The 21974-nt window shown below is 49.7% G+C and overlaps 1 protein-coding gene across 1 annotated transcript; it reads left to right on the plus strand.

The window, feature by feature from the left end:
• The first annotated feature begins 13731 nt into the window (after positions 1–13731).
• Positions 13732–16746, plus strand: LOC125525583 (triacylglycerol lipase OBL1). The gene is made up of 3 exons (XM_048690591.2): positions 13732–14154; positions 15429–15656; positions 15756–16746. The coding sequence occupies exons 1-3, from the start codon at positions 13839–13841 to the stop codon at positions 16637–16639; spliced, it is 1428 nt and encodes a 475-aa protein (XP_048546548.2). The 5' UTR covers positions 13732–13838; the 3' UTR covers positions 16640–16746.
• Positions 16747–21974: the final 5228 nt, after the last annotated feature.

A 21974-nucleotide genomic window follows, 5' to 3' on the forward strand; every position in this document is an offset into this window, starting at 1 on the left:
AGAAATGACGCTTATCGGGCCTGGCATCTTCAGCATGTTATACGCGTAATGAGAGGCTACCATGAACTTGGCGAGTGCTGGACGGCCAAGTATCCCATTGTAAGGCAATGGAATATCAGCAACGTCAAATGTGACCCTCTCAGTCCTGAAGTTGAGCTCGCTGCCAAATGTCACCGGCAGCGTGACTTTCCCCTTCGGCTTGCTCCTTCCCGGGTTGATTCCTTGGAATGTGCCGGTCTCTTCAAGCTCGCTGTCAGGGATCTGGAGTTTTTGGAGTACAGCGGAGGAGATCAGGTTCAAGCCGGCCCCGCCGTCAACTAGCATCTTGGTGACCTTGAGGTTGCGGATAGTTGGTGAAACCAACATCGGCAAACACCCGACCGCAGTTGTGCGATCAGGGTGGTCCTCAATGTCGAAGATGATAGGCGTGCTAGACCATTTCAGAAGTTTGCGCGATTCGACAGGTGGCTCCGCTGCATTGACTTCCCGCACCCACTGCTTGAGTTGGCGATGTGAAGTATGCAGAGAGGCACCGCCGTCAACGCACAAGACCTCTGTGGCTTTCTAAAACTCCTGCTCACTGGTCTCAACATCATCCATGTCTTCGTCGTCGTCGTCTTCATCGTTGTCGCGGCCGCGGGGAGGTCTATCTCCTTGCCGCTGCTTGGCCTTGCCGCGGCATCCTCCCCGGCCGGCACGCTTCTTACTGGATTCTGCAGCACCTCCTTGGGCCCTCTCCTTGTCGCGTCGCTCATACTCAGCTTTTTGCTGCTGGACAAGCTGCTCGACCTTCTTGCAGCTTTGGAGGTCATGGCCCTTGGTGCGGTGAATCTTGCAATACTGCTTGTCGGAGCCGTCTTGCTTGTCGGCGACCGCCACAGCCTGGCAGTTGGCGCACGCGGCAACCTCCTTGCCGAAGCTACCAACTTTGGCCTGCTTGGCGCCACCTTCGTTGCCGGACTGCTCGACGACTAGCACCTCTTTGCCTTTCTTCTTCCTGTTCCGCCGCCGGTTCTTCTTTGCCGGGGCAGCATCCTCACTGTCAGACCCTTCTGCTCCGGTTTTCTCTCCGGGGAGTTTCCTCCCTTCCTCAGCACGTGCACACTTGTCGGCCAGGGCATACAGCTCACTGACGTCTCTGATCCTGCACATCGCCATCTCCTCCCGCATCCTGCGGTTACGCACGTTCTGATGGAACGCGCTGATGACCGCGGCGGGGTGGACGTCTGGGATGTTATACTGTACACGGCTGAACCTCTGAATGTACTTGCGCAGGGGCTCTCCTTCCTTCTGGGTGAGCAGATGAAGGTCACTCTCTTGGCCATGAGGTTTGTGGCCACCTGTAAAGGCGCCAACAAACTGATGGCATAGGTCTGCCCAGGAGGATATGGAGTTGTCCGGCAAGTGCATGAGCCAGGACCTGACGTTGGGCTTGAGCACTAATGGGAAGTAGTTGGCAAGGATCTTGTCGTCTCGCCCCCCAGCAGCTTGCACCGCGATGGTGTAGATGCTGAGGAACTCCGACGGATGCGTCTTGCCGTCGTACTTCTCTGGTACATCTGGTTTGAAATTCTTTGTGCTGGGCCACTGGACTTGCCGCAGCTCACGAGTGAACGCAGGGCAACCTACCGCGTACGGCAAGTCGCCTGGTTCCCCTGGCGCATGCATGTCAATAGAGGGCCCAGCGCGCTGGTCTGACTGACGTCGCGCTTCTCTCCGGCGCTCAGTGCGAGTACGAGCGTCTTCTTGTTGTCGTTCTTGAAGAACTTGGCGCTGATCGCGACGAGCTCGCGGATCTGACGACGCGGTGGAGTCGCTGTCGAGGTGGATCCGGCGAGTCGGCGATCTTGGCCTTCGGGGCGGAGAGTGCACAGTAGTTGCACCCCCACCAGTCTTGTCGTCTCCGGCTCGTGCCTGGCTGGCTTGCCGCGGCTGCGACGTGCTTGGCTGCCGTGGAGTGTCGCCGTTGGCGAAGCCGATGAGACTCTGGATGGTGGCCCTCCAATCGTCGATCTTGTCCGCCGTTGGAGGGTAGTCTAGGAGCAGCTGAGCTCGCGCCAAAGCTTCTGCTGCAGTGGCGGGTGGCGGTGGTGAACGGTGCGAGGAGCGGGATATGCTCGGACTTCTAACCACGTTAGAAGGAGCAGTGTCCCGTCCAGGCGACCGTGTCTCGCTCGCGCCAGCAGGTTGACGTGCATGGTGGTCTTGAGCCCTTCAAGATCCACCAGCTCGATCTTGGTCTAGCGAACGCATGGTACCGTGAGTACCATGATGCTGCCGGTCCCGCGCCTCCTGAGACGGGCGCGGTGCATGTACGGACGCGGAGGTCTTGGAGTGCGCCCGGTCGTTGTGGGAGCCGGCTATGCCGCCGGTGGGCAGCGCAGCCTTGTCCTTGGACCTGGCAGCACCGTGAGCTCCCTCGTCGACGCGCGTTCTTCCGCCGGCGCCTGCCCCATCAGCCGTTTGCTCCGGCGATGGTGGGTTCGGCGCGGACGGAGCAGCTGCCTCCGAAACCTTCTTCTTCGGCGGCATGTTGACGAAGATGATGGAGATCTAGCTCGCGAGAACGCCGGATCTGGTTCACACAACTTCGACAGCCCCTACCTGGCGCGCCAAAGATGCCGGGGTACTGACCCACGGGCACCTATGGGACCGGCGGACCGGGTCCCTTTCGGTTCGACGGGGGTGGAGATCGTGCAAAGAGCAAATCGAGGCGATGCACGCGAGCGATTTACCCAGGTTCGGGCCGCACGGATGCGTAAAACCCTACTCCTGCTTTGTGGTTTGTATTGATTTCTAGCTCGGGAGCGTGGAGTGCTACAGTACACACCAGCAGCTAGCAAGACCGAGCGTGAGTGTTCGAACCCCCCTCTACGTTGCACACGGGCCTCCTTTTATATGCTCAAGGGGTCACTGACAGGTGGCAACAGAGGTAAAGGGCAAAAATGGAAAGGTGCTGTGGTAGGCACAGCTACCTGCTACAGTGTATCATACCTAACCCTGACGGCAGGGGACAAGGGCCTTAAATGCCCGTCTGTGTCGCCTAAACAGTGCGAAAAGGGACCGCCAGGGACGCCACCGTTCGCCACGATGGCGATCTTGTCAGCGCCGCTTGCCACCGCGCACCGCAAGCTGCACAGCCTTCCGCCACGTACGCCTGGAGGGGTCCCAGAGTGACACGTTGGTGGATGTGCTGGAGCGCGGGCACAGTGGTGTCTTGCCGCGGCAAGCGTCTTGCCGCTGTCGTTATCTTGTCGCGTCCGGGAGCTTGTCGCTCACCGGGCCTTGCCGGGACGCGTGGTGCGCTGTGGCAAGTTCTTTGAAATGCCTTGGGTGGCCTTCCCGGCAAGCTCCTCTTGCCGGGGTCTTGGGATGCTTTTGTTAGCCTTCCCGGCAAGCTCCTCTTGCCGGGGTCTTGTCTTCTTGGCTTGGACACTTTGTTCTTGAATGGCTCCAAGGGAACCACGGAGGACCTTGGCGGTCACCCGGCAAGCCTTGCCGCGGGATGCTGCGACTGCCCGTGCACAAGTTCGGGATACTAGGGTACCCCTACTCTAGTACACCGACACTTCTTCTCTCTCTTTGATCTTCAATACAAAGTTCTCCTCGATGTTCTTGGAGATCTATTCGATGTAATACTCTTTTGCGGTGTGTTTCCTGAGATCCGATGAATTGTGGGTTTATGAACTTGATTATCTATGAATATTATTTGGTTCTTCTCCGAATTCTTATATGCATTATTTTGTATCTTTGCAAGTCTCTTCGAATTATCGGTTTAGTTTGGCCTACTAGATTGATCTTTCTTGCAATGGGAGAAGTGCTTAGCTTTGGGTTCAATCTTGCGGTGTCCTTTCCCAGTGACAGTAGGGGCAGCAAGGCATGTATTGTATGGTTGCCATCGAGGATAAAAACATGGGGTTTATATCATATTGCTTGAGTTTATCCCTCTACATCATGTCAGCTTGCTTAATGCATTACTCTGTTCTTATGAACTTAATACTCTAGATGCATGCTGGATAGCGGTTGATGTATGGAGTAATAGTAGTAGATGCCGAATCGTTTCGATCTACTTGGCACGGACGTGATGTGTAACGCCCTCGATGCGGCTATAGCTCCCACGTGTCGAGGCACGACTTAGAGACATAACCGCATTGAAAGCAATGTCGCAAGTCAGGCAATCATTACAACATCCCATGTAATATATATATAATAAAAAGGGGAAGATACATAATTGGCTTACACTCGCCACGTCATATCAAAGTACATAAATAACATGCATCATACAAACACTCATGGCCCGACTACGGCGCCAAAATGGAAAATAACCCAACATGCGACAAGGCCCTGAATCAAACCCCAACTAGGCACCACTACTGATCATCAGGAAAAGACACGTAGTAACGCTGAGAGTCCTCGTCGAACTCCCACTTGAGCTCGTAATCGTCACCTGGAGCGGAATCACCTGGACCTGCATCTGGAGTTATAGTATCTGTGAGCCACAGGGACTCAGCAATCTCGCACCCTCGCGATCAAGACTATTTAAGCTTATAGGAATGTCAAGGCAAATATAAGTGGAGCTGCAGCAAGTGACTAGCATATATGGTGGCTAAAATATACGCAAAAGAGAGCGAGAAGAGGAGGCAAAGCGCGAACGAGAAGCTAGAAGGCAGCCTGCGCAAACGTTACTCCAACACTGTGTCCACTTCCCGGACTCCGCCGAGAAGAGGCCATCACGGTAACACACTCATTTGATTCATTTTAATTAATTAAGGTTCAAGTTATCTACAACCGGACATTAACAAATTCCCATCTGCCCATAACCGCGGGCACGGCTTTCGAAAGTTCAATCCCTGCAGGGGAGTCCCAACTTAGCCCATGACAAGCTCTCACGATCAATGAAGGAATAGACCTCCTCCCAAGACGTTCCGATCAGACTCAGTATCTCGGTAACTCAAGACACTTCGACAGGTTAAAACAAGACCAGCAACACCGCCCGAGTGTGCCGACAAATCCCGATAGGAGCTGCACATATCTCTTTCTCAGGGCACACTCAGATTGTCTAAACTTCCGGTAGGCCAGCCCAGAGTTGCCCCTGGTAGCCACCGGCGGTTGACGATTTGGACCAACACTCAGAGGAGCACTGGCCCGGGGGGGGTTAAAATAAGATGACCCTTGAGTCTGCAGAACCCAAGGGAAAGAAAAGGCTAGGTGGCAAATGGTAAAACCAAGGCTGGGCATTGCTGGACAAGCTTTAATCAAGGCGAAATATCAAGGGGTTCCCATTATAACCCAACCGCGTAAGGAACGCAAAATCCGGGAACATAACACCGATATGATGGAAACTAGGGCGGCAAGAGTGGAACAAAACACTAGGCGAGAGGCCGAGCCTTCCACCCTTTACCAAGTATATAGATGCATTAAGATAACATAGCAATATAATGATATCCCAACAAGTAAATAAAAGATGTTCCAACAAGGAACGGCCTCCAATCTTCACCTGCAACTAGCAACGCTATAAGAGGGGCTGAGCAAAGCGGTAACATAGCCAATCAACGGTTTGCTAGGACAATGGTGGGTTAGAGGTTTAACATGGCAATTGGGAGGATGACAAGCAAAAGGTAGGCATCGTAGCATTGGCATAGCAAGAGCGAGCAAACTAGCATAGCAAAGATAGTAGTGATTTCGAGGTTATGATCATCTTGCCTGCACAGTTGTCAGAGTTGACTGGATCCTCACAAGCAAACTCAATGGGTTCCTCGGTAGCGAACTCATCTCCCGGCTCTACCCAAACAATACAAACAAGCAACGAGGATACAATCAACCACGTGCAAGACCAAGCAATATGATGAAATGATGATATGCTATGCGGGATGCGATGCGGGATGCAAAATGCAAATATGACAGGAAATGCATGAACCTGGCCTCAACATGGAATTTCAAGGGTGCCACTGGAAATATGAGATGAAATCGCTTGAAAATGATATAAAGATCACCGGAATCGGAGTTACGGTTTGGAAATGGCAAGCGTTTTAAGAATGACACCGGTCTGCGATTTACAGCAAGTAGGCATCTAAATGCAATGAGATGAACACGCTACAGCCACCAAACATGACAATAAAATACATTACAGGGATGCACACAAGATGCTTAACAAAAGACTAGCAGTGAGCTACGGCCAATTCATCCATTATGAGGTTCAAACAAGCATGGAAAAAACGCAAATGCAAAACAGATTCCAGATTTAGTGAAATTAACACTTGTCTGAAATTTCAGATCACGAAGCCCTCTTCGGAGCAGCAAAACAACATCATACATGACCTTATTAAGAAAAGTAAGAACATGGCATGGAGCTACTCAACAAGATTAACAAAAGACCCAAAGTGACCTGGGGCCAAAAGGGTTCACAAAATATACTAACGGGCACACGAACATAGCAAAAACGTAATCAGTTTTCAGACTTAGTGAAAACTGAGACATGCTGAAATATAGCTCACGAAGGCATGTAAACGAGCTCGATGCACTCACCACGGTGCAAGTCATGGCAAGGAAAGAATACATCCATTAATAAGGCATAAAATACAAGCTAGACATGGCAAGAACAATGGCATAGCATGCACGGATCAAATACAATAACGCCGGCAAAATCGCAAACGAGTTGACGATCTGCCCAGATTCACCACGAAGCAAAAGTAGAGCTCGATTGACTCAAGCTAGGGTGCTCCATAATTGCAAAAAAAGACATGGATGGATAGAGCATAACATGATTAACAAAACTCCTTTACTGATCATCCTCAAAAGAGGCACGGATCACTAGGAAACAAGCTGAACATATGGCATCATGAACTAAATAACCCCAGACTTGGTGAAAACAACTAAGTCTCTGAAAACAGATTTCCCGGGTGCCTCACTTTGAAAGCTTGCACAAGTCACCACACACATCCTAAAAATGCATGGGTTGCACCTCTGTAAAGAAGGAAAAATCCTTAGCAAAACATATGAAGGACTCACAGGCATAGCATGCACAAAATAATCATGGCAAAAATGACAAAAGTCTAAGATGAACTAGCAGATCTGACAATTAACTCATGAAGCCTCCTTATAACAGCATTTTGGGAATCAAGATGAGCTCAAATGAAAATGATGCAATGGAATGAAATTATGTACTCGTCGAGGCGAACATTTTCATATATTATATGCCCAAAACGGAGCTACGGATGCGGAGATACGGCTGGTCAAAGTATGCATAAAAATTAGGGTTTCGGGAGGAGAAAGTCAACCGTCCAATTTCCAGATCTAGATCCAGATCGGGCACGGGAACCGAGGTCGCCGGATTTACTGTAGCTGCTCGCCGGATCCGACGGGGAAGAAGGCCGGGGTCGGTGGAGAGGACCGGGCGGCGGTGGAGCTTGCTCCGGCCCGGCGGAGGGGGTGGCCCGCGGCGGCGCAGCGTGCTCCGGGCGGTGGCGGTGGGGCGGCGCCGGCCCGGCGAGGCGGCGAGCAGTGGCGGGGCGGCGGCCGGCATCGGAGGAGAAGGGCGGCGGTGCGGACGTCTCCTCTGGCCAACGGAGGCGGCGTCGGGGGCCGGCTACGGGCCTTCGGGCCCGGCGGCGGCGGGTGTGGCCGGTGACACGTGGCAGCGTCCGGTTGGGCGCGGGGCGGCGGCGGACGTGTCCGGCTAGGCTCCGGACATGTCCGTCGGCGCGAGATGTTTTTTTTAGGGTTGGACGGGAGAGATCCGAGATCCGAAAACGGGGGGCTATTTATAGGCATAAGTGGAGTTAGGAGAGTCCAAATGAGGTGCGGTTTTCGGCCACGCGATCGTGATCGAACGCTCTAGGACATGGAGCAGAGTTTGGTGGGTTTTGGGCCAAATTGGAGGGGTGTTGGGCTGAAACACACACGAGGCCTTTTCGGTCCCTCGGTTAATCGTTGGAGTATCAAACGAAGTCCAAATGATACGAAACTTGACAGGCGGTCTACCGGTAGTAAACCAAGGCCGCTTGGCAAGTCTCGGTCCAGTCCGAAAATGTTTAATCCCCACACACGAAAGAAAGCTAGAAATGACCACCGGAGGAGAACGAAGCGCCGGAATGCAAAACGGACAACGGGGAAAAAGCTCGAATGCATGAGACGAACACGTATGCAAATGCAATGCACATGATGACATGCTATGAGATGCATGACAACGACAACAACACACGGAGACAAAAACCCGAACCCGAGAAATAAATATAACTTAACGCCAGAAACGGCAAGAGTTGGAGTACAAATAGGGAAAGTTACATCCGGGGTGTTACATGATGCCTATGTTCATGATCATTGCCTTAGATATCTTCATAACTATGCACTTTTCTATCAATTGCTCGGTAGTAATTTGTTCACCCACCGTAATACATGCTATCATGAGAGAAGCCACTAGTGAAACCTATGGCCCCCGGGTCTCTTTCTTATTATATTTCTTCTCTTTTATTATCGCATCTCGTTTACTATTTTGCAATCTTTACTTTCCAATCTATATAACAAAATACCAAAAATATTTATCTTATTATCTCTATCAGATCTCACTTTCACAAGTGACTGTGAAGGGATTGACAACCCCTTTACCGCGTTGGTTGTGAGGTTCTTGATTGTTTGTGCAGGTACTAGGTGACTTGTGCGTTGTCACCTACTGGATTGATACCTTGGTTCTCAAAAACTAAGGGAAATAATTATGCTACTTTGCTGCATCACCCTTTCCTCTTCAAGGGGAAACCAACGCATGCTCAAGAGGTAGCAGTTACAAGGTGTGACGTTGATTCTAACTCAATGTCCGACCACTGCAGAAGATAGAGAGAAAATGAAAGTCATTCCCTATGCCTCAACCATAGGTTTTATCATGTATGCAATGTTGTGTACCAGACCTGATGTGTGCCTTGCTATAAGTTTAGCAGGGAGGTACCAAAGTAATCTAGGAGTGGATCACTGGACAGCGGTCAAGAACATCCTGAAATACCTGAAAAGGACTAAGGATATGTTTCTCGTTTATGGAGGTGACAAAGAGCTTGTCGTAAATGGTTACGTCGATGCACGCTTTGACACTGATCTGGATGACTCAAAGTCGCAAACCGTATACATATTTATATTGAATGGTGGAGCTATAAGTTGGTGGAGTTCCAAGCAGAGCGTCGTGGCGGGATCTACGTGTGAAGCGGAGTACATAGCTGCTTTGGAAGCAGCAAATGAAGGAGTCTGGATGAAGGAGTTCATATCCAATCTAGGTGTAATACCTAGTGCGTCGGGTCCAATGAAAATCTTTTGTGACAATACTAGAGCAATTGCCTTGGTGAAGGAATCCAGATTTCACAAGAGAAACAAACACACCAAGAGACGCTTCAATTCCATCCGCGATCAAGTCAAGGAGGGAGGCATAGAGATTTGCAGGATACATACGGATCTGAATGTTGCAGACCTGTTGACTAAGCCTCTCTCACGAGCAAAACATGGTCAGCACCAAGACTCCATGGGTGTTAGAATCATTACTATGTAATCTAGATTATTGACTCTAGTGCAAGTGGGAGACAGAAGGAAATATGTCCTAGAGGCAATAATAAAGTTGTTATTTATATTTCCTTATATCATGATAAATGTTTATTATTCATGCTAGAATTGTATTAACCGGAAACTTAGTACATGTGTGAATACAGACAAAACAGAGTGTCCCTAGTATGCCTCTACTTGACTAGCTCGTTAATCAAATATGGTTAAGTTTCCTGACCATAGACATGTGTTGTCATTTGATGAACGTGATCACATCATTAGAGAATGATGTGATGGACAAGACCCATCATTAGCTTAGCATTATGATCGTTTAGTTTTATTGCTATTGCTTTCTTCATGACTTATACATGTTCCTCTGACTATGAGATTATGCAACTCCCGAATACCGGAGGAACACCTTGTGTGCTATCAAACATCACAACGGAACTGGATGATTATAAAGATGCTCTACAGGTGTCTCCGAAGGTGTTTATTGGGTCGACATAGATCAAGATTAGGATTTGTCACTCCGTGTATCGGAGAGGTATCTCTGGGCCCTCTCGGTAATGCACATCACTATAAGCCTTGCAAGCAATGTGACTAATGAGTTAGTTGCGGGATGATGCATTACAGAACGAGTAAAGAGACTTGTCGGTAACGAGATTGAACTAGGTATTATGATACCAACGATCGAATCTCGGGCAAGTAACATACCGATGACAAAGGGAATGATGTATGTTGTTATGCGGTTTGACCGATAAAGATCTTCGAAGAATATGTAGGAACCAATATGAGCATCCAGGTTCCGCTGTTGGTTATTGACCGGAGATGTGTCTCGGTCATGTCTACATAATTCTCGAACCCGTAGGGTCCGCACGCATAATCTTCGATGACGATTTGTATTATGAGTTATGTGTTTTGGTGACCTAAGTTTTTTCGGAGTCCCGGATGAGATCACGGACATGATGAGGAGTCTCGAAATAGTTGAGAGATAAAAAATTCATATATTGGAAGGTAGTATTCGGGCATCGGAATGGTTCCGAGTGATTCGAGTTTTTTTTCCGGAGTACCGATGGGTTACCGGAACCCCCCGGGGAAGTGTTGGGCCTACATGGGCCTAAGGGGGAGAGCGGGAAGCCCGCGGGGGGGAGGGGGTGAGGGGGTGGCGCACGCCCCCCCTCCTAGGGAGTCCGAATAGGACAAGGAGGAGGGGGCGCGGCCCCCCTTTCCCTTTTCCTCTCCCTCTCCTTCCTTTTCCCACCGATGCAAGAAAGGAAGGGGGGCGAATCCTCCTCCTAGTAGGACTCCCCACATGGCGCTCGCCCCCTTGCTGGCCTCCTCCTCCTCCTCCCCTCCTTTATATACGGGGGCGGGGGGCACCCCAAAGGATCATCAATTGTTATTTTAGCCGTGTGCGGTGCCTCCTCCACAGTTTACTACTCTGGTCATAGCGTCGTAGTGTTTAGGCGAAGCCCTGCGTGGATCACATCACCATCACCGTCACCACGCCGTCGTGCTGACGGTACTCTCCCTCGACCCTTTGCTGGATCAAGAGTTCGAGGGACGTCATCGAGCTAAACGTGTGCTGAACACGGAGGCGCCGTACGTTCGGTACTTGGGTCAACTGGATCGTGAAGACGTTCGACTACATCAACCTCGTTAACCTAACGCTTCCGCTTTCGGTCTACGAGGGTACGTGATCACACTCTTCCCTATCGTTGCTATGCATCTCTTAGATAGATCTTGCGTGATCGTAGGAAATTTTTTGAAATTGCATGCTACGTTCCTCAACAAGAGAACCCATGCCGCCCCCACCACTACCACGCTCCCGCGCCGCCCCTAGATGCCATTGTAAGCCTGACGAAGCCTCGCCGAGCAGCCATGCCTCCACATGTCCAAGCCGGCCCATGATACCCTAGCGCCTCATGGGGAAGAGAAGAAGATCCCATCGATGCCGACACACATGCGCGCTCCGCCAGGCGTCGCCCTCCAGCGATGGAGAGGGAGGGGAGGAGCGAGCGGGGGGCTGGGAGCTAGTGGCGGTGCCACCTAGGGTTGCGCCCGGGCTGCTTGTGGGAGCGGCACCGGTTTCGTGTTCACAACTAGCTAGTGGTAGGTAAGATTGAAGGCAGTAACCTAGGAGTTTTTAGAATATGCCAACTTTTACTCATGGCAACACTCACTCCAATAGCCCTGAATCTGCTTCTGATGTCAATCCTTTTGCATTGACTTATTATATTTCAAATAGTTATCTTTTCCCATGTGGAGATCTCAGTCAAAAACCGCTTTGTTTTGAGCATATAAGAGTCAGACTACACACGGGTCGTTCCCTGTGGACTGTGTATGGGAGAGAACGTTTGTGTCCTTCCGGGAGTGGGTGCATGAGAGCAAATAACATACTTGGCCCACGGGGATTGCCATGTTTCACCATTTTAAGATTCATATGTGGAATCGGACGGGCCAGTGAGCTTTCTTTAGAAAAAATACTCTCAGAACGTACCCCTTCGCATATGCCTCTTGCGACAAAGGCGGTTAGGGATTCCTCGCCCTCTGCTAGCACATTCGCAGGTCTACCTCCTCACACGTGGCCTTAGGCGATAGAGGTGTGGTGGACTCTAGCCGTCGCTAGCGGGAGAGCTCCTGCTCCTATTTTGGTGCCTGTTCCTTTAGGGTTTGTATCCTACTCAACAAGCGAGGCGGTGGCGGCTCATTAAAGATGGAAGTAAGGTTCTCTCCGTCTATCCCCTATCAGCGTCGTCGAAGGGCGTGTGGAGGTTTGTCTCCGGCAGATCTTACAGGATTCAGTTAGAGTATGTTTTCAGCGGATCTACTTGGAACCGGTCTTCTTTCGCCTGTCTACAGGTGGGTTACTTTTGATCTACGCTTCTTCACCAGTGTCGCTTGTTATTCTGGTGCGCTGGTCCTATGGGGCTGTCTTAGCACGCCGACTTCCAGACTATCTAGTACAACATGGTTTGCCCGGCTCCGATAAGGGATGGGCGATGACGGCGGCGCGCCATTGGCTGGCTCCGGGGATTGTAGTTGTCGTTAGGTGGTTAGATGTATTTTTTTACCTCTACGCTTCTTCATCAGCGACGTGTGTTATTCTGTTGCGCTGGTCCAATGGGGCTGTCTTAGCACGCTGACTTCCCGACTATCTAGTACAACATGGTTTGCCCGTCTCCGATAAGGGATGGGCGATGACGGATGCGCGCCTTTGGCTGGCTCCGGGGTTTGTAGTTGTCGTTAGGTGGTTAGATGTAATTTTTTTACCTCTACGCTTCTTCATCAGTGACGCTTGTTATTCTGTTGCGCTGGTCCTATGGGGCTGTCTTAGCACGCCGACTTCCCGACTATCTAGTACAACATGGTTTGCCCGGCTTCGATAAGGGATGGGCGATGACGGCTGCGCGCCTTTGGCTGGCTCCGGGGTTTGTAGTTGTCGTTAGGTGGTTAGATGTAATTTTTTTTACCTCTACGCTTCTTCATCAGTGACCCTTGTTATTCTATTGCGCTGGTCCTATGGGGCTGCCTTAGCACGCCGACTTCCCGACTATCTAGTACAACATGGTTTGCCCGGCTCCGATAAGGGATGAGCGATGACGGCTGCATGCCTTTGGCTGGCTCCGGGTTTGTAGTTGTTCTTTAGGTGGTTAGATATAAATTTTTTTACCTTTGATGTTCTTTGTACTGCCATGACTATTGATGAATAGATTGAATATTTTTTCTGAAAAACAAACCGTGGGAGGTATAAAATTTCTGTATATAAAACACTAAAACTCGGGGGACGATTCAGATTGGTGACTTGCATCGTCATCTCTCTCCCTCTTTCTTGCTATCCCTCTCCCTCTAAATCTATGCCGTATGTCATGCATACGGGAAATTTTGTGCAGAATCACGAAAACCGTACGCAGAACTAGCGAGTAACCGAAGCTTTTTCTTACCGACCAATGTAACCGTTCCTTCTTTACGTGCGAAGAAGACGGGTTCGACCGCGCGTGATGAAAGGCTCCGCCTTTGATCTGGTCCTAAATTAACAGAGTAGTCCAGTATGCACGCAGTTGGTACCTTGACCGCCTAGTGACCTAGTCTTCCACCCACCCCCTACCTAATCCGTTCTTTATTTCATTAATTAGAACCCTCAGCACTGCCATTTGCACGCGGTTCTATCCTCTACTCAGCCCCCGGCCTATATATATATGCATCTCGTGCAGCCGTGCTGATACAATACTCCGGCGAGCTATAGCTCTTGTTCTGCTGTTCATCGTCAAGCTGATTGGCGTGCTAGCTCCTGTTTGCATCGATCGACCGACAGACTGGAAATGGATGGCTGCCGGGAAGAATTCTCCGGCGACTTCATGGTGCTGCGGCCGGCCAAGGGCGGCGTCCGCAGCCTCCTCCAGCTGCTGCGCTCCAGCGACGTCGGCACGAGCGACGCCGTCAACTGCGCCGCTGGCTGCAAGGAGGTCCCAGACCGGTGGTGCCGGTGGATCATCTTCCTCTCCGTCGTGGCGCAGATGCTGCTGCTGTGGGTGAAGTGGCCCTTGGGCAAGCTCGGGAGCGCTGTCGAGTACTGGATGAACCTCATCACGGACAACGGTGGCGGCGTGCTCAAGCTTATCAGAAACGCCATGCAAGGTAAACCAACGAGTTTTAACATTAGGTTGTGCTATCATCTACTATTTCTGTGTTTTTGCGGAAACTAATCTTTTAAAATGTGTCACTAAAAGAATTAAGTACGTTCGTGCAGTTTCACATGAGGTTTCCATCTTATCTTTTTGGAGTAGTTTTATTTAAAACTGCCTTGCATATCAAAGTTGGACATTAGTCTTCCATGGCGAAACAAAGAGTGCTCCCGTAGCTGCACGAAAATGGCAGAAAACATATGAAAAGGGGGGAGAAGGTTGAAATAAAATAGAAAATTTGGAAAAACTCGTGCAGATTATATGTAACTATACCTTCAAAAACATATGAACGGAAACTACAATCGCTTTATCTTTATTAACGTACACGGGGTGGGTGTCCAATCAGTAAGCACTAAGCACTCGCAATATCAAATAGAAATGGGAAATGAGCACGCGCGTTTGGTTGTTCTTGCTAGGAAACAGTGGTTTGCTAATTAAGTAAATGCGTAGATGATTAATTATTCGTACCACATTATTGCAGAGGTCGTAAAATATGCTTTGGATAGCAGCCTTTGCGGTTTAATCATAGTCTACATGGCAGGATTATTAGAGACATGAGTTTATCCAATGTATATATCCACTTGTACTCTGGTCAGAACTTATAATCGATAACAACTCTCAAGATAAGGGCAATGTCAGTTTCATATGCTAAATAACATGTTAACTTGTTAAGGTGGTTGTCGTGATGCGCTAAGCAATTAAATAAGTTGCATACTGTCATTGGCTTGACCGCTTTCCTGTCGGAGGCGCCAGTTATTCTAATGAGAACGAGCAAGGTTGCCGAACAAAAATGCTAAACGTACGTGCCTCTTATAGGAGTTTTACAGGCCCTTTCCTAATAATCTCTCCGGCCCCCCTGATTTTCACACGGGTAGGGCCGTCCCTCCCCCCTTAATCCAATCACAACTTGACAAATCAGTATCACCCCGTAAAACGCCCGTAACCTTCCGTCGATGTAGCGTTACTCGTTGTCGAAATATGGTCATGCACGTTTTGCATTCTCGTCCCTTTTTCTTCTCCTCTGTGAAATGATTCGGCAAAATCTGCAATGTTCCCCTCCCTTTTATTTGGAGTGACGTGGGAAACACCCCTAGGTTTTGAAAGTCAAACGACATCATAGAAAGTTTGAAGAGTTCTCACGAAACGTATGTCGCTGTTTTGCTTCGGAGTAGTACAACAATGGCGTTCCGATAATTCCTAGCTAACTGTGCTGTACATACGTTGCAGGCGAATTACGAATTCCGCACAGAAAATCCCCCAACTATCGATCGCTCATTGGACTCATCGACACGAGAGTCGAACTGGACAAGAAGATCAAGCCAGAGGATGGCAGTTACCTCGCTGCTCTGGGCATCATGGCCTCCAAACTGGCCTACGAGAACGAGCTGGTCATCAAGAACGTCGTCGAAAACCATTGGCACATGAAATTCCTTGAGTTCTTCAACTGCTGCAACGGTAAGATTTCAGGGCACGCGAAAACATGAAGCATGCATGCATGTAGTAACAGTAGTATGGCAACACACGTGTGGCTAACGTGCAACAAACTCCTGGTAGAATTCCGAGGGGATCAAGACGATTACACGACGCAGGCCTTCATGTTCGCCGACAAGCCGGCTGACGCCGACCTCGTCGTGGTGGCGTTCCGCGGCACGCAGCCGTTCGACGCAGAGGATTGGTGCACAGACGTGGACATCTCGTGGTACGACATCCCTGAGGCGGGCAAGGTTCACGGCGGCTTCATGAAGGCGCTCGGGCTGCAAAGGAATGCCATCGGCTGGCCAGAGAAGATCGAAGCAATCAAGGAGAGGCCGTTTGCCTACTACGCCGTCCGCGACGCGCTGAAGAAGTCCCTGGCGGCCAACCCGCGCGCCCGGTTCGCGGTGACCGGCCACAGCCTGGGCGGCGCGCTCGCCGTACTGTTCCCGGCCATCCTTGCCCTGCACAGGGAGCGCGACCTGCTGGCCAGGCTCCACGGCGTGTACACGTACGGGCAGCCGCGCGTGGGGGACGCGCAGCTCGGGGAGTTCGTGGAGCGGCACCTCGACACGACGGCGGCCAGGGGGAGGTACTTCCGGTTCGTCTACTCCAACGACATTGTGCCGAGGGTGCCATACGACGGCATGTTCAAGCACTTCGGCCGGTGCATCTACTTCGACAGCTACTACAGGGCGCAGGCCATGGAGGAGGAGCCCAACAAGAACTACTTCTCGCTCGCGTTCGTGGTGTCCAAGTACGTGAACGCGGCGTGGGAGCTCGTCCGGGGGCTTATCATCGGGCACGTCGTAGACGGGGCGGAGTACACGGAGGGGTGGACAATGAGGATCGCCCGGGCGGTCGGCCTGGTCATCCCCGGCCTGCCGGCTCACGCGCCGCAGGACTACGTGAACGCCACCAGGCTCGGGGCCGCGTCGCTCGACCTGCTTCTCCGTGACCATTAATTGGTTACTACTCCAACTTTTCTTTTTGAGCTGGCATCCAATCCAACTTTGCTTGTCTAGCATGAGATCCAACTTTGCTTGATGTTTGATCTGCGTTCGAGCGTTTCCATGATTCTTGCATTCTTCCTGCCACTGCCACCGTAAGTGTTAGCTGATTTTATAGGCCAGTGGATTTATTTAGGGACTGTCTATTCTACATCCGGATAAAATCCAATTCGCTTTTATCCAAAATTTTCAGCCAACTAAAGGAACACAAGTGTCCCCTGTCCCGTGTCCCCAGCTCTTTCTGTCCCGCAAATCATTTGTAAAACAGGACTGCGCAGCAGGCTTTAAACGAGTCCACACCCTGTGCGACTTGCGGTAAACATCTTGCCTTCCTGGCCGGACGTGTTGCGTGTTAAATAGCTGGGTAGCGAGCCCTGGATACGCGTATAAGTCGGTTGAGATACATCTTGGAGAGAAAGAATACTAGGATAAGAAAGATAAAGATTACAAAGTATCCTAGCTTAATTAACTACTCCGGTTGATGATTCTCCTTCTCATACACGCATCCTCTTGTAGTACACGCCACAACAATATCATGTTTAACACCCTCCCTTAATCACAACTTCATCAAGTTGAGATTATGTTTGAAGTCTTCAAAACTTCTTGTGGGTAGAGCTTTAGTGAAACCATCCGCAACTTGGTCTTGAGAATGAATAAAACCGAATATCTAAGAGTTTATTTGCAACCCTTTCTCGGACAAAGTGAAAATCTATTTCAATGTGTTTAGTTCTAGCATGAAAGACTAGATTTGCTGATAGGTAGGTAGCACCTAGATTATCACACCATGCATAGACATGGAGCTCTAGTGCTTTTCATACCTAGTTCCTTCAAAATTGACTGCACCCATATGATCTCTGTTGTTGCATTTGCCAATGCTTTGTACTCTGCTTTTGTGCTGGACTTGGAGACACTGGCTTGTTTTCCTTGCACTCCAAGATATTAAATTAGGTCAAAAAAATACTGCAAAACCACCAGTTGAGCGTCTGTCATCTAGACATCCTGCCCAGTCTGAGTCAGAGAAGGCACACTAATAAGTGTAGAGGATGACTTGCTGAAATTTAGGCCAATACTCAATGTGTTCTTCACATATCTTACTATGTGTTTTGCAGTAGTCAAGTGAACTGTAGTAGGTGCATGTAGAAACTGACATACTTTATTAACAGCAAAAGAAATATCTGGTCTGGTCAGTGTTAAGTACTGAAGAGCACCTACCAGACTTCTGTATTTTGTACTGTTTTCTGGATCCAAAAGCTCTCCTTTGGCAAGAAATAATTTTTCTGTGCTAGATAAAGGAGTGGGTGCAGCCTTACAACTTTGCAAACCAGCCTTCTTTACCAAGTCTGTTCCATACTTTTCTTGAGAGAGGTGAAGACCTTCTTTGTGTTGCTTGACCTCAATACCAAGGAAATAGTGTAGATCTCCTAGATCCTTGAGAGCAAATTCTGCACTTAAATCCTTTAACAGTACTGTTATTGCTTCATCAGATGAACTTGTCACAATTATATCATCAACATAAATGAGCACAAATATGGATATACTTGACTTGTTATAGATGAACAATGAAGTGTCAGACTTCGAAGGAACAAAACCAAGTGCTTGCATTTTTTTACTGAGGCGAGAATACCATGCTCTTGGGGCCTGTTTCAGTCCATACAGGGCCTTGTCAAGTTTGCACACATGAAGTGGTGCATGTGCATTCACAAACCCAGGAGGTTGTTTCATGTAAACCTCTTCTTCCAGAACACCATGGAGAAACGTGTTCTGAACGTCTAACTGTCGTAGACTCCATCCCCTAGACACAGCAATGGACAAAACAAGACGTATGGTAGCAGCTTTCACGACTGGACTAAACGTGTCCTCATAGTCAATACCATACCTTTGTTTAAAACCCTTGGCAACTAATCTAGCTTTGTAACGATCAATAGTTCCATCAGCTTTCCTTTTTATCCTGAAGATCCACTTACAGTCAATAAGATTTTTACCTTGTGGTGGAGGAACCAGGTGCCATGTTCTGTTTTTCTTGAGTGCCACAATTTCATCATGCATTGCCTTTCTCCAATTTTCATCACCAAGAGCCTCTTCGAGAGTGTTGGGTTTTCCTGGTTCACCTGTCGAGCATATCATCCCATATTTTATAATATGTTTATAATCAATAGGTTTAGTTACCCCTTGATGTAGTCGTGTGCGACGTGGAGTAACAGCAGGAGGCGCCACAGAGAGATTCGGCGCAGAGGATCCCACGCCTGGATCAAACTGATCCTCCCCGGATCCTGAGGAGAATCCATGAGCAGCTCTAGAACCGGCGTTGTCACCAGTGGATGTCGGGTCCGGATCTTCTGCGGTTGCCGGCTGCGGTGCTCGTGACCAATCAGCCATAGAGGATCTGGGCCGAGAGGCGTCATCATTGCCTCGTGATTGCCTGGGCCCTGCATCGACAGGATCTTTCCCCTCTCCTGTCGGACGAGTCACCATCCGCCGCTTGTACACGAGCGGTTGGGCCTCAAGCTGCGTGCGGCCCGGGCTAGCGCCGACCTGCCAAATGCTAGGCGGCGATTGGCGCGCACGAAGAGAGGCGCCGCAGCCCGCCAGGGTCTGCCGCGTGGCTGGCGTGGGTGACTCTGCGCGCCCACCTGCCGCTGTCACAGCCGCACGCCCGCCTGCGCCTGTCGGGGCAGATTCGCTGCAGGGCGCTGATCCTGAAGCCAATTCGCTACGCAGCAGCTCCAGGCCCGATCCCGAGGGGGATTTGCTCCCCAGGCCGGGGCACATAAAATATGAGTCTGCCGCACTATTTTCTTCACCATTTTTTGCAATTTTTTCACTGTTGTTTTCTGCATCATCACAAGGGTCATGAAGGCTATTAGTAGGGTTAGTCAACATATGATCATCACAATTAGTAATGCCCCCTTGATCATAGCCAGAGAGATGAGAAGGTAAAAGTAAGATTTCCTTGCGTAGGAGAGCACCGACATTAGGATGTAGATCTGCGAAAGGAAACTTGGTCTCATCAAAAACGACATCGCATGAGATGTAGACCCGGCCGGTGGAGATGTCAATGCACTTGACACCTTTGTGTTGAGAACTATAGCCAAGAAAAGAACATTGCTTTGATCTAAACATGAGTTTACGATTATTGTAAGGACGGAGATTTGGCCAACAAACACAGCCAAAGACACGGAGAGATGTGTAGTATGGTTTGACATGGAGGAGACGTTCCATAGGTGTTACGTTATTGATGACAACGACTAGGTAACATGTTGATGATGTGCAAAGCCATGAAAAACGCCTCGTCCCAAAACTTGAGAGGCATAGAAGCCCCTGCTAGAAGGGCCAGACCGACCTCAACAATGTGCTTATGCTTGCGTTCAGCCGACCCATTTTGTTGGTGAGCGTGTGGGCATGATACATGGTGAGATATGCCTATGTTTTGGAAGAAGGAATTGAGTTTCTCGTATCCCCCCCCAATCAGATTGGACAACTATAATCTTGCTGTCAAACTTCCTTTCAACGAGTGCTTGAAAGTTTTTAAAAACTTGAAACACATCGGACCTTTTCTTAAGAAGATAGATCCATGAAAATTTGTTATAGTCATCGATGAAACTCACATAGTATGTGTGTCTGCCAACAGAGGATGGAGCAGGGCCCCACACATCAGAAAAGATCAATTGCAAAGGCTTAGTGGAGATACTAGTAGATATGGCATATGGTAATTGATGACTTTTAGCACACTGACATGGATCACAAATAGTTTCAATATTGCGCTCACCAACAAACGGGAGCTTATTTTTCCTATGTAACTTTTCAACCAAAGAAAAAGAGGCATGTCCTAAACGATCGTGCCATCGCATGGACGAAAGCTTGATAGCACCACAAGCTTGTTTCTTGAATCTTCTAAACTCCGAAATCAACGGGTAGAGCCCTCGAACACATCTACGTCGATAGAGAATTTCTTCGTTGTCTGATCCTTGGTAAAAAAGAAATAAGGATGAAACTCGAGGAAAACATGGTTGTCAATGGCAATTCTATGAACAGATAGAAGATTTTTGTGGGCACTAGTGTCGGTGAAAAAACCGGCGGATCTCGGGTAGGGGGTCCCGAACTGTGCGTCTAAGGTTGATGGTAACAGGAGACAAGGGACACGGTGTTTACCAAGGTTCGGGCCCTCTCTATGGAGGTAATACCCTACGTCCTACTTGATTGATATTGATGAATATGAGTATTACAAGAGTTGATCTACCTCGAGATCGTAATGGCTAAACCCTAGAGGTCTAGCTTGTATGGCTATGATAATGAATCTCTCCTATCCAGACCAAGTCCTCCGGTTTATATAGACACCGGGAGGATCTAGGGTTACACAAGGTCGGTTACAAAGAAAGGAATCTACATATCCGGTCACCAAGCTTGCCATCCACGCCAAGGAGAGTCCCATCCGGACACGGGTGCAGTCTTCGATCTTCGTATCTTCACAGCCCATCAGTCCGGCCCATGGCTAACAGGCCGGACGCTCGAGGACCCCTTAGTCCAGGACTCCCTCAGTAGCCCCCGAACCAGGCTTCAATGACGAGGTGTTCGGCATGCAGACTGTCTTCGGCATTGCAAGGCGGGTTCCTCCTCCGACGTCTTCCAGGTAATGTGTTCGGCTTTCAATTCAATGTCGTACCCCTCAGCTTCTGTGCATTTATGACTTCGTCCTCCCCGTGTCGGGCGAATGTGGACGGTCAGGGTATTTTTCGCAAATAACACCCTAGCCCTGCAAGAAAGAGTGTCTATTTAAAGAGATTGGATCTCAGATCCCTTCGGCATCACGCGGAGAAAATCCTCAGATACTGCCAGGCGAAACCATTCCAACATGGCCAATATTCCCACTCCTCTTCCCGTTCCAACCTAGAGAGAGGCGAGTGGGAGAGGTGCTCCATGCCTCACAGCCAATTGGTGAAGCTGCAAACGCAGGGATTTGTCCCTCCTGCAGATCTGGTCCCTGTTTGAGCAAGATTGGCCTCCTTCAATGGCAAAACCCAGGCGGAGGATTTCCCCAATCCGTCTATGGGAGAACGAGTGTGCTTCATCCCCTATCTGCTAAGGGGCGTGGGATTTCCAATTCACCCATTCCTCCAAGGGCTTCTGGTGTACTATGGCCTCCAGCTGCATAATTTTACCCCGGCCCCCGTCCTGCACATTGCGGGTTATGTCGCCTTATGCGAACTATTCCTTGGTTGCGAGGCCCATTTCGATTTGTGGAGAAGATTGTTCTGCCTCGTCCCTCGCAATCAAGGTGAGTCAATTTTTGAAG

This window comes from Triticum urartu, chromosome 7A (assembly GCF_056163025.1).
Source record: "Triticum urartu cultivar PI428250 chromosome 7A, HENAU_Tu73, whole genome shotgun sequence".
Lineage (NCBI taxonomy): Eukaryota > Viridiplantae > Streptophyta > Magnoliopsida > Poales > Poaceae > Triticum > Triticum urartu.